This window comes from Zeus faber, assembly GCF_960531495.2.
Source record: "Zeus faber genome assembly, chromosome: 15".
In the NCBI taxonomy this organism is placed as follows: domain Eukaryota; kingdom Metazoa; phylum Chordata; class Actinopteri; order Zeiformes; family Zeidae; genus Zeus; species Zeus faber.
Window position 1 is genome coordinate 10,812,517 of NC_137194.1, and position 12,994 is coordinate 10,825,510.

A 12,994-nucleotide genomic window follows, 5' to 3' on the forward strand; every position below is an offset into this window, starting at 1 on the left:
ATGTCTTTATTCTCCAACCAAGTACAAATGAAACCAATTATTCCTAGTCGTTGCTCCAATAGAAGTAATCAGAACGCGGCATGGTCGAAAACACTCACAAGCAGGCAAACATATTTACAGTAATGGATGAGAAACATACAGAGGTTCCTACATCTCCAAAAGATGTGGCCTCCTGGATGTATTGCTCTGGAGTAACAATTAAATTCACCAGGGCCTTAAAATGAAGGCCAAATGACTGGACACAACACAAGCCTTTTTGAACTACTGCATTAGATGGTTTTACTCTTAAAAAACACATGCATTCCCATCTAAATAGATGGAATCTTAATGTTGAATTCCATCAATCGGAATTTCAATTGTTTTTCAGCCTTTCATTTTTAGTTAGCTGTTTTATTATTGTTAATCCACACGATTGTGAATTAAAGTCCTTCTCTCAGAGGGTTTCTGGGGGTTTCCTTCAATAAAACTGTAATCATAAGGAGCCGATCATGTTCTATTGTCTCTTCTTTGACCTCTGTGTTGACTTGTTTCATTTTTTTTTGTTTCTGATTTAGGACTCATCAAAGTCATCTTCATTTTTCAGAAGGGCTGACGCTGACGACTTCAGTGGCACAGAATCAAATCCGTCTGATGTTCTCTGGAAAAAACATCAACAATTTGTTACGAATAAATTGATACCTTGAGTCCTGAGTATCTTCCCTGATAATGTTTCCAGGGAGCGCTGTGTGTATCTGCGAGTGTGTGTGTGTGTGTGTGTGTGTGTGTGTGTGTGTGTGTGTGTGTGTGTGTGTGTGTGTGTGTGTGTGTGTGTGTGTGTGTGTGTGTGTGTGTGTGGTGTGGGAGGGCTCCAACCTCTCTTGAGAATGACTTGATTTTGGTGAAGAAGGATTTCTTGGTGAGGTAGATGAGGTCGTCTTCGGCATCCTCTCCCTCCATTATGGCGCAGCTGTCTGCGGCGGGGAGCTCGCATTCCTTGTCTCCTGAGCTCATCACCAGCTTTGAATACTTGTACTGTAGTCTGAGGGGTGTACAGGGGTCACGGTTACAAACTGTGGAACTTCTAGCTTACTAACTAACAAAATTGCCAATAATAATTTTCTATTTTTATTTTACTTTGATTCATCACTACAACTAGGTGTATGTGTTCATGAACATGTAATTATCACACTGATTTGTAAAATAAAAAGTATATACAGAAAGAAACTACGTAATAAATTCCTCACTAATACAGTCAAATTATCTTGGGCAGTAGGGTACCAAGAGAGTAATCTTACTTGCGTGTCTTTTTCCAGAAGTAGCAGCTAAGGCCGATGAGTAACGCAGCAGCTACCGTTCCCGTGGAAACCCCAAATTTGAGCCAAAAATCCAGTGTCACACATGCACTGACTTTTTGCGCTGGCAGGGACTCTCCACCGTAGCACTCCAGGGGCTGCTGCCATACGAAGGTGGTTCTCTGAAATACACAGATGCACAGACACAAATATACGAACGTCCTCAAATAATTAGTTCTGTATCGCGTTTCAGCAATGAAATATTGACTATTTGCCTCAATGTTTACTTTTGCCAAATAAGGATCTATAACCCAGCTAGAGTAGGTGAGGATCCATTATAAGCCCTACAGGCCAGGGCGACTTACTCTTTCCTTAACATAACTCTGGTACTTGATTTGTATTTTTTTATTCCTTGTTTTTTGTTGCCATTTTCACATGCCAACAAATAAACCCAACCCTAAAAGTGTAGTGCACTACCTGTATTCCCTGAATGCACGCACTGACTATCTCTCTGTAGTGGTTCTTGGTGCAGAGTGGACATGCATGCTGGCTTCGCCACAGAAAGTGGAAGGAACAGCCGTCACACGTCCCCTCCGAACATTTACTGCAGAAAAAACGAAACAGAGAGCCAGAAACAGAAGCTGTAGGTCATAAATGAATGAATGAATGAATGAATGAATGAATGAATGAATGAGTGAGTGAACGAATGAATGAATGAATGAATGAATAAACAAAGAAACAAACAAATAGATGGATGGATAGATAGATAGAATTATAAACTTGTCAAGTAAAAATATTTCAGCTGTAGTTCCATGATTTAGCCTCAAGGTGTCAGCCTTTACAGCAAGGCAATGAGAGGTTTTAAAATGGAGCCACACGCTCAGGTGGGGTAATGTACCTTGGAAGAGTGATCTGGTCTTTGGCTGCCACTGTGGGATCACACCTGAGTCTGACGGAGGTGGACCGGCCCTGTTTACATGCCTGGGTGGTCTCGCTGGACCTGCAATCACCATGCAAAATGTTAACGTCAATCACGTACGTTTCAGGCTTTGGGCGATGGAAGAAAAATACACTTGTAACCTGTAGTAAAATATGACATCTGGCAGGCTGGACTCAATGGGGAAAGACCGTTCCAGGGAAGAGATGGAATTCAGTGATGTTTCAGTGGTTACACCTTCAGACGGAAACAGAAGACATTATTTCTCTTGCATTCTGTTTTTTACATTTCAACTTCAACTTCAACTGTCATTTTTATTGCGGAATTAGTTATACAAGTGCAATTTAATAATGATCTGGAGGTATCATTTAATTACATCCATTTAGACATAACAAGAGACTGTATAATGTAGTAGCAGTAGCTGTAGCAGTACTATTATAAATACATAATCGTGTCAGACGGACAGACAGACAGACAGACAGACAGACAGACAGACAGACAGACAGACAGACAGACAGACAGACAGACAGATAGATAGATAGATAGATAGATAGATAGATAGATAGATAGATAGATAGATAGATAGATAGATAGATAGATAGATAGATAGATAGATAGATGCATACCAACAAGTGTGTCTCCAATAACAAATGGTTGGGAGGAGACCACGCCCTGGCCCCTGATCTCAGAAGGGACCACGGTGGACTGGCAGGCGTAACCTTTCACCTCTTTCTGCACCTCGGTCACGTTGTCCACACAGGCCGCCAGCTCCCTGCCCTGGTGGAGAAGGACGAGGCCTTATTGGCACACGGTTCTAGAGGACTTCCATTCATTTGTACACATTTTTACGCCGGGATAAGGCGCACTATGAAGACTCCCTCACCTCCTTCCCGCACAAACCCAGATGGAAGTGGGTGAAGTATCGCAGGCCCTTGCTGGTGAAGCGGGGGCTGCTCTGGAACGCGGTGACGTTGGCCAGAGCAGAGAAGTCGTAATGCAGAAGCTGGCCTCTGGTCTGCACGTCCAAAGTGCAGTCACTGGCACAGGCTGAGCGGCCCTGGAGGATGGAGAGAGATAAGGGTCTCATTTTCGCAAAATGATGGTGCATTAAAGGTTGAAATACTAATTAAATGCAAGTGAAAGAAAATGTGTAGTTTAAATGCATCTCAAGCGCAACAGTCTAGAGTCGCAACTTGCAGAATCTTGGTGTGCATGCACCTTTACAGTACCTTGTTGTTGTGTGTGTTTGGTCCGCACGGGACGCAGGCAGCCTTTCCCACAGGTTGCTCAGCACGGACAAAGGTGTTCTGCGGGCAGCTCTTGCACACACCCGTGCCGTCCACCATGTAGTGTCCAGGCGGACAGGGGACACAGGCAGAGGGGGAACTGGAGGAGCCCAGCGCACACTGGCGACACTGGGAGGCCACACCACCGATCACATTGGTGATGTGGACCGAGTATATCTTGGCAACATCAGCCGTGTAGTTTCCCACCTGGAGGACAGGAAGCACTAACTAGTATTCAACAGATGATAGTGTTTGTACACAGCTGATCAGCTTTTCTCTCAGATACAGTATACACCGATCAGTCACAACATTAAAACCACCACTAATAAATACTAATATTGTGTAGCTCCCCCTCGTGCAGCTAAAATAGCTCTGTCCCGTCAAGGCGTGGACTCCACAAGACCTCTGAAGGTGTCCTGTGGTATCTGGCACCAAGACGTTAGCAGCAGATCCTTTAAGTCCTATAAGATGCGAGGTGGGGCCCCCATGGATCGGGCTTGTTGTTCCATCCGATCCGAGCCTAACCGAGCCATCCACATGATGAAGAAGAAAACATGATTCATCAGACCAGGCCACCTTCTTCCATTGCTCCATGGTCCAGTGCTGACGCTCACATGCTCATTGTAGGTGCTTTCAGTGGTGGACAGGGGTCAGCATGGACACTCTGCTGGTCTGCGGCTACACAGCCCCATACGCAGCAAGCTGTGATGCACTGTGTGTTCTGAAACCTTTCTATCGTAGCAGCATTGACTGTTTCAGCAATTTGTGCTGCAGTAGCTCTTCTGTGGGATCGGACCAGAAGGGCTAGACTTCATTCCCCACACGCATTAATGAGCCCATGGGCGCCCATGACCCTGTGGCCGGTTCACCGGTTGTCCTTCTTTGGATCACTTTTGATAGGTACTAACCACTGCATACCGGGAGCACCCCACAAGACCTGTCGTTTTGGAGATGCTCTGACCCAGTCGTCTAGCCATCACAATTTGGCCCTTGTCAAAGTCGCTCAGATCCTTACGCTTGCCCCTTTTTCCTGCTTCCAACACATCAACTTCAAGAGCTGACTGTTCACTAATACTACCTAATATACACCTAATATATCCCACCCCTTGACCCCCTGAAGTGCCACTGGAACAAAATGCTCAATGTTATTCACTTCACCTCTCAGTGGTTTTAATGTTGTGGCTGATCTGTGTTCAACCATAATGTTGTCCTTAAAGCTCCATTATAGTAATGTAAGGCAACTTTCCAAGCTTCATTCTAGCTCCTCTTATCAATACCTCTACCTGCTTGGTCATAATATCCACATTATCAGGGTTATTACTGATGAAATTTCAAGCACCTTCTCCAGAATTTTCAATGTGGAGTTCAAGCTTTTCTGTAACATCAATGCTTGAGTGCGATCATGTTGTGGAGACCTTTTATATTGAAAATACCAAAATAAACATCATTAATGAATGGGGCTGGCAATTACAGACACTTGAGAGTCGTTGCCACTCTTAAAGCCCTTATTCCAAAGAGAGGAAAACTGTAAATATAAGTTACTTATCGCGCTGAGGAGTAAAATTTGGGACACCTCGGTCAATCTCACCGGGTTATATCGCTTTGTGTGGCGGAAGGCCCAGGTAAAGCTGCTGGTGCTGTTGCTCTGGATCAGGTATGAGTAGGATTGTTTCCCATTGCTGCCACTCCACTGCTCCACCACGTCGTTAATCAAATGGTTATTACCCTGAGGAAACACACATCAACAGACATCGAACTGAAGACAGCAACACAGCTTATGTACAGTCATGTACCGCGCTGGACTGGATATTTGCACCATTGCATATCATATGCTTTTAGTCCTCACCGCCATGAAGAAAAGTGAGCATTCGGCGGTGCATTTGGTCTCAAAGACAAAAGTGATCCGGGATAGTTCAGTACTCCCACTGTCCCTGGCCATGGATTGAGGAAGCCTTTGAGGATATATCACATTACACAGTGTACACACACACACACACACACACACACACACACACACACACATATACTGTATATATATATATATATATATATATAAAAATTGTATTTTATTTTTTCATTTTATTAGATGTGATTTATATATGAGTGCCAGTGTCGCTCAACCTCACCTGTACCCAGGAACCTGGAGTGAGAGCATCACAAAGTCAGAGTCCTGGTCGCTGGGGACGGTGTAGATGTACTCCCCGGCCACTTCCCACCCTTTACATAACGGATAACACGACGAGAGCGCACATAGGTATTGCGTTTGAATGCCATAATGCCCTCCCTGTCGTAGCGTGTGAAACGTCATCTATGGGAGAAGGAGTCCCTCACCTGTACTGCGGTCGGAGTAGCTGTACTCCCGGTGGAAGACGGAGGTCTTCATGTTGCCGGGGATCTTATTCCACCATTTGTACTCGAAATTGACCACGGGCTCCGTCCCAGCAGGACACTTATCGCAGGCTGTTAGTGCACGGGTTATTGTGAAACAGAATTTTTTTTTGTTACTATTCTGTTTGCAAAAAAAAAAAAAAAAGGTAAAAACGTGAATATAAACGACATTGAGGGGTTGGGGAAATGTTTAAAGTACCACACCTATCCCACTGGAGTAGGAACCGTCGGGGCAGGGTTCACAGCCGGAGGAGTTGGTGACGTAGAAGCCGGGGTTGCACGGAGGGCAGGTCCGCTTCTGCCCCGACGCAGGGAGTTTCACGGCTCCGTAAACGCTCTCACTGCAAATTTTAGGCTCAATCCATTTGTACATGAGCTGGGTCTGAGGGGCCGCGAGCGAGAAACAAAGAGAGGAAAGAAGTCAGTGGACGGTTCTGTGGTTTTTTTGTGGAGTCAGCCGAGGGGAACTGATATTTGTGGGGAAGATATAGTGATACCAGATGGCCCCGTGAACCACGTGAAATGGCCGCGTCAGATTGAATGTTTCATTTTTATTTTTGTCAACTCCACGGCGCACCGTGTTCACGTGTGTCCTGCGCTTGCGTACCTGGCCCCTGGAGTCACACGGAGTGTGGGTGTAGAAGTAGTCACTGTTTGCACAGGCAGGTCTTGCTTTGCAGCTTCCTGAGCCAGCCTCTGGAGAAATATAGGCCATGTGAAGGAAAAACAGCCGGCGGGCATGAAGGAAAACACACGTCTGCAATTAAGATCCACGGATAGCACAAGCCCTCTGACCTTGTGAGCTCTTCACGAGCACGTGTTTGCATATTGAATGTGTTTATGCGATTATGAGGCAGCATCTATGATGGACCTTTTTTTTTTTGAGAACATAAGTATAGCTTGCGTGATTTAATGACTCGTCGAAGGCTCTCGATTAAAGAACGTCTGGTGTGACTTGACTTTGACAAAGTGCTGGAAGTGCAAATTATACCGGAATATTTGTTGTTTTCACACTCCCGGCACGTTGTGGCTCCTTTGTTGGAATAGGAGTCCACGGGGCAGGGGGTGCAGCGGGCGGAGCCTGGTTTGGCGCTGTAAGTGCCGGGTTTACAGTGGAAACACTCCGACGTGTAGGCCACCCCTGCACGGAAAAAAACCCCAAAACACCAACTAATTAGCAATCGGTAACGGAGAAGGGGACGGGGAGCGTAGCGAGGCAAGCACCTTCACGCAGGGTGGAGTGTTGTCCTGTGGCCTTTTTTTTTGTTGTTGTTGAGGAAACGGAATCCCCAACGAAGAAAAGAAGGAAATGTTCTACCTGAGATGGCGACGTTTCTCAACAGCACAGGCTTGAGAGTATTTCCCAGGACAGCATATGCAGTGGTCCTCCAGTACAAAACATTGTTCCCTTTATTTAGTTGTACCTGCACAGAGCCAAATTGAGATAAAAAAAAAAAAAAAAAAAAAACAGAGATAAAAAAAATTATTAAGCCCGCATTCAACAAAGCTTTCTCCGATATATTCGGGGACTGTGAACTTTGCGGACCAGGGGAACAGGCGAAGCGAATATCAATCTTTTTTCCACCCTGAAAAATCCGATCTGGGAGAACGCTTTTCAATCAAATTCTAATTTGGCAAAATAGAGGGTACCGTCTCCGTTAGTTTCCCCATCTGACGTAATGAGACAGCACGTATAACCTTGGTGCTATTCATGGAGGTGCGCGCGACATTTTCTACTTGAGAAGGGAGAATAAAAGGATAGCCATTTCAAAAATGGATTGTGGATGTATTGAAGAAAACCAACACATCTTGTCATTCGATGCGAAGGAGAAATAAATAAAAAAATAAAAAAGCCCCGTCCTCTCCGGTGCAACCAGATGATTGCCACGCTGGGCCAGTTCAACGTGGTATGTAAATGACCCTCGTAAATATTTCCCCTTTAATCTTACTTGTCTGCCATTTGTTTAAAATGGCGGGCTTAATTTGTTTAACAATTGCCTCCTCCCATGGCTTCTTCCATCAGGGCTGCGCCGATGACACTTGAATGTACCTCTCCTTCCACCCTTCACACACACACACACACACACACATTAAGCTTCTCCATCTCCTTAGAAAACACTGCCCTCGGGGCCCCGCGGTTACTGTCGAGGACGCCACCGGATGCCTTCCTGCCTGTCGCCGCCTCCGGGTTTTCCCCTCGACAAACTCTGGTTTTGGGCCCTCGTCTTCTCCCTTCCGGCCGCTGCCGCTCCGCTCCCCGCCTCTGTCGTCAGACCTCTACAACATCCCCAGGATGCTGTTGCCAACCAACCGAAACCCTCCCCGCCCCCATGCCCTCCATGACTACAATCTTTGGCCAGATGCAAAACGCCAGCTCCTCCACCCTCAACCTCACTCTGACCTCTCCATCTCATAAGGGTCTCCGCACCACGTTGTCCCTATCGAAGGTAAAAAGCCAATTCTATCGCTCTTTGCTTTCGAATTTTGTGATGTGCAGTCGGTTCAAGGACGAATGACAAATGTGCTTATCATAACGGGCTTTGGACAAAAGTTTTGTAATGTTAACCTCACTCAATGCCCTTTTCAATTGAGGGGGTGGGGCAAAATCTGTGCACACCAGCAGAGCCGCCTGCCGCCAAATGTGACGGTGCACGTGGTGGCGGAGCTAAGTTTCAACTTACATTATACCGATTCCAATCGCCCTCCGATATCTTCATCCACCGACTCGCCGAGTCCGTGGACTGGCACTGGTCGTTCTGAACCTGGTCAGGGAGTGAAAAGTCTCAAATCAGCGATAAATGTCAGCGTTCTTCACAACTACCGAACTTTACAACAATGTTCTTTGATGAGAGCAGATCGCTTTAAAAAAAAAAAAAAAAAAAAGCCACTTGTCAAACACTTACAAAGAATTCAAAGTACATGTCGTTGTCGGGGTAAAAATACTCGAAGGACACGGTCCCGGGTTTCTTCAGGCTCACGGCATAGGACAGCGTGGCGGTGCACTCGTCGGTGTTCGAGGCTACGTGGTCGCCCTTGGGAATCCAGGTGGAGCTGGGTGTCAAGACACAGAAGAAAGTGTCGGACGCGCTTCTCCCGACGGGGGGTCGGGCGAAGCGCGTACGGGGGGGGGGCGAACTGACTCACTTGGAGCAGTCGGTGCGGGCGTCCTCGTCGTTGACGTTCACCCCATGGGTGACGAATCCGGTGGGGAGGCTCCCCCACTCGTCGAAGGCCACGCCCGTCCCCAGGGAAAAGGTCCCCGCCGCGCACTTGCGACACTCCTGGGCGCTCATGTCGAGGAACTCCCCTTGGCTGCAGGAGAAGGCTGCAGGGCGGAGGGGGATGAGACGGGGGCCACGTGAGTTTTACCGACGATCTCGTCGGGTGGGGGGTATTTGGGAGCCGTGGCCAAAGCCGAGGGGCCAAAAAACTCACTGCATCGCGTTCCTTCGACGGGATCGGGGAGGCCCGTGCACGTGTCGGGCTTGTTGGGAATAGCCACTCTCCACCTGGAGCCGAGCACATCGCAGTCTGTGTACTCAAAGTGGTAATCTGACTGGAAGGGGAGGACACGGCTGGAATGAGACGAAGCGAACTTGCCGGACGTTAAAAATAAGTGGTCTTGACGCTTTAGAGATAAAATTTGATAAAACATTTATACGATCAAAGAGCAGACCGGCGCTCACACCACTGTGTAAGAGCTGGGGCTTAACAACATATGCCAACAGATTGTTTTATATTGATTCTAATATCTCTCTAAACCTGGACAGCCTCCTTTGCAAATAAAGCCAGAGAGCATTATTTGCCAAGAGGCTGCTTGCCCGTCTTGAACTCTTTTCATTTGTTGTCTTTATCGAGGATGTGAGGCAACTCTTTTACCACGAGGCTCCCTCCGTGGTTTATTTACCAAGCAAATGGGGTGACAATGGTTATTAGCCCCATCCTTTTGCAAACATTTCATCGCAGTGTTGTTGCAGGTAATTGCTGCTCCGCGGGGACAGCATGTGGTACTTTGCCGTATAATGCGGTTAATGGACGGCCACCGCCCCGCCGAGATTTGAATTTCGTTCGCAAATTATTCCCAAGTTTATCTTCTCGATCTCCCCCGAGTGAACTCCTACGGCGATTGCCGAGAAGGCGGGGCTCTTAACAAGTGTTCAATACGGGCGGGCCTTGCTCCATTAAGTGGCGAGGACCACTTAATAGAGCAAGCCCACGGAGAGGCACCGGGCGGGGGATTAATAGTTAACAAAAGCACACAAACAGAGGAAAAAGGGATCCGAGTTTGTCATGTGATTAGTGCCGCTGCATTAGCCGTGGCGAGGATCTCACGTTACCGGGTCACCTGTGGGGGAGGAATGGGTGGAAAAAAAAATATGAATAAAAAGGAGGATCGGCTCCCGCCTGATCGCTTCCCATGAACAAACATGGGGGACGCCACGGCAACGGTACACGGTGACCGACGCACAGCGGCTGCACCGACGCCCTCTCCACGTTCAGCTCTGAGCTCCCCAACCTTGACACCAGCTGCTGCGCCCGTCGTTCGGCGGGGGCTCGGGGTCCGCGGCGTGCGGGGGAGATAAGCAGCAGCTGTGGTTCCTTTTTGTCGGGCGACTCCGGGCAATATTTACGGCGGCGCCGATAAAAAAAAAAAAAAAAAGAATATATATTTATCTTTCTTTATCATCAAATGGCGCGGTTGTTATGCAAATATCTGGACGCAGGCTCGACACGGAGCAGGATCCGGTGGCCCGCAAGGGCACGACTCTGAGGCGGAATGGCGCAGTTCAAACATATGTTTATTTCCCACAGGTATCGCCCCTCGTGTTGGAGGCTGGCTGGAGTACTCCACCGGTCCCGTGTAGACAAATGCTGCCGGCAGTAGTCATTCTTATTCTATTTCGAGAAGAACCGGTTTAATAAAACACACACTTTTTTTTTTTAAATACTTTGCGTGTGTAATGAAAGAGCATTATAAGGACATAAACTAAAACAAACAAATTATCCTGGAACTGTATGCGAACCATTTTCAAGCACCAGAGGAATTTCTGTTTGATATTATATGAATAGGTAGTTTAGGATGCCCAACTTTCACCCACTGCAATCGAATATTGTCATACTAATACATACTAATACTGTAATAGCCGCTTGTAGGCCTACACCATCCAGACCATGGCAGACTGATTATTAAATTCCCCAAAACGTTTGTATTGCTTGTTCTCCCTGAAAACAAGAATCAATTTAATACATTGAAACTATTATTGTAAATCAAGCCTGCTTGTATGACATTACTACTTGTTTTCCTGAGTAAATTGCACCAAGATATAAGAGAGAAAATAATAATAATAATAATAATAATGCTGTCACTTTATACTACTATATCCTACTCATTTTATATTAGTGTTTAATATAAAAACCACCAACCACCATAAACCGTATAATAATAAACAAAACAATAGTAATCATAGCACTTGGGTAAGACTATCTCACTATCCTTACCTCTTTACACATGGGCAGATCCGCGTGTATATGAACAAACAGGTGCAAAAGGAAGCAGCACAGGTGGAGCGGGCTGCGCGGCATCGTTCCCGTGTCAGGTCGCTCGACACTGCTCAGGCCGCGACAGGAGCCACAGGTGAGGCCCACTGTGGGCGTGGCCTCACGCTGAGCGCAGATGAACGGAGAGCTGTGATTGGCCGAAAGTAAATAAACTGAAACTGTCTTTCCGGTGTACGGCTGAAATGTCTTCCTCAACAACGACAGTACGCCGTCATGCGTTTATGGGCCCAGTTACTACCGTTTTGTTACGGAGTTTCTGAATTTCCCTAGGTTTATTATTGATCCCGGGTATCAATAAAGGGTGCATTGCACTGAATTATACAAGGTCAGAATGGAAAATCAGCACCAAACAGAACCTCGAACAGAAAGGTTCCACTTAAGAGCACAATAAACGTAGGGATGGGATAACCACATGACAACATGAATAGTCTTTGGATGTAACATCACATAAAAAGTTGTGTCAAAATACAATAAATAAATTACAGGAAAGAAAGACCTTTTTAAAGATATATTTATAATGTTATTTTTATCCGCTTTATTTTCGACGTGGTGTCAAGGCCCAGTATAACACGATAACAGTAAATCAAATACAAATACAGTACAAATGTAGAATAAATAAACTTTTTTGAGCTAAACTGGGAGCCCGGCAGGCTCCCAACGGTTCCAATTGATCCTCCAAAAACCGGTCGTCATGGATACAGATATAAACATATTAGGGGGATTCCCCACTCTCCTCTCCGGTTGCAACCGTATAAAACTGTGCGTTGGCACGCGCCGCGCCGGCAGTTTCCGCCACCTATGTACACGTACGTGCGTGTGGATACTTGTGTACTGGTTACTTGCACACACCCGAAACCACCCCGCACACACGGCACACACGCACACACGCACGCACGCACGCACCACTGAGGGGTTGGAGGAGCTGCCGTCAGTCTAAGCCAAATAAGGCATATGCATACATACACACAGGTGTGTACCCACGCACGCACGCACGCACGCGCACGCACACACACACACACACACACAGCAGCGGCAATAGACCCGGGTTTCATCGGCTCCACCTGCGACCGGCTGTGGCGTGAACGGGACGCCAGGGTCGACCCGCTAGTTTTGGCCCCTTTGCAGGCAAAGTTCCGGACACTGGAGTTCCGGACACTGGAGCCTACCTAGACAGGAATATCCGTGTGTCATTCCATCATTTCATATCCCATTGAGAATCCCAAATCAGAAGTTATTGACTTTTTTTTTTTCGGGAAATGTTGCGCTTGCGGAGCACAGCGGGGAAACCCCCCACGCTCGCCGCCGGTCCCCGCCCTCCACCGCCGAAGGACCGGGGCTCCGCGCTGCCTCCACTGTGGCGTCGGGTCGTTCACGAACGATCCAATTCTTTTGAGCGGCTCAAAATGCTTTTTTGTTTCCCAAGTTTTACAGTTTTATGTCGTTGTTTTGAGTTTCTGCCTCTCCTCCTGATTTATTCCCCATCACGCTTGGAACCACGACACGCCCCCTTTCCGACGTATTTGTGACGTCGAATGTGACGCAGAAGAAAAAGA

At 47.0% G+C, this 12,994-nt stretch overlaps 1 protein-coding gene across 1 annotated transcript; it reads right to left on the minus strand.

Moving 5' to 3' along the window:
• Positions 1 to 81: 81 nt before the first annotated feature.
• elapor1 (endosome-lysosome associated apoptosis and autophagy regulator 1) lies at positions 82 to 8,902 on the minus strand. Its single transcript, XM_080015967.1, has 19 exons — positions 8,786 to 8,902; positions 8,564 to 8,644; positions 7,201 to 7,306; positions 6,874 to 7,023; positions 6,490 to 6,578; positions 6,087 to 6,264; positions 5,826 to 5,954; positions 5,621 to 5,711; positions 5,341 to 5,446; positions 5,083 to 5,220; positions 3,438 to 3,701; positions 3,092 to 3,265; positions 2,835 to 2,985; positions 2,352 to 2,445; positions 2,170 to 2,271; positions 1,749 to 1,875; positions 1,275 to 1,453; positions 853 to 1,018; positions 82 to 637 (listed from the first exon to the last, which is right to left on the minus strand). Exons 1-19 carry the CDS (start codon positions 8,801 to 8,803, stop codon positions 551 to 553), a joined length of 2,430 nt encoding a protein of 809 aa, XP_079872093.1. The 5' UTR covers positions 8,804 to 8,902; the 3' UTR covers positions 82 to 550.
• Between the last annotated feature and the right edge of the window lie 4,092 nt (positions 8,903 to 12,994).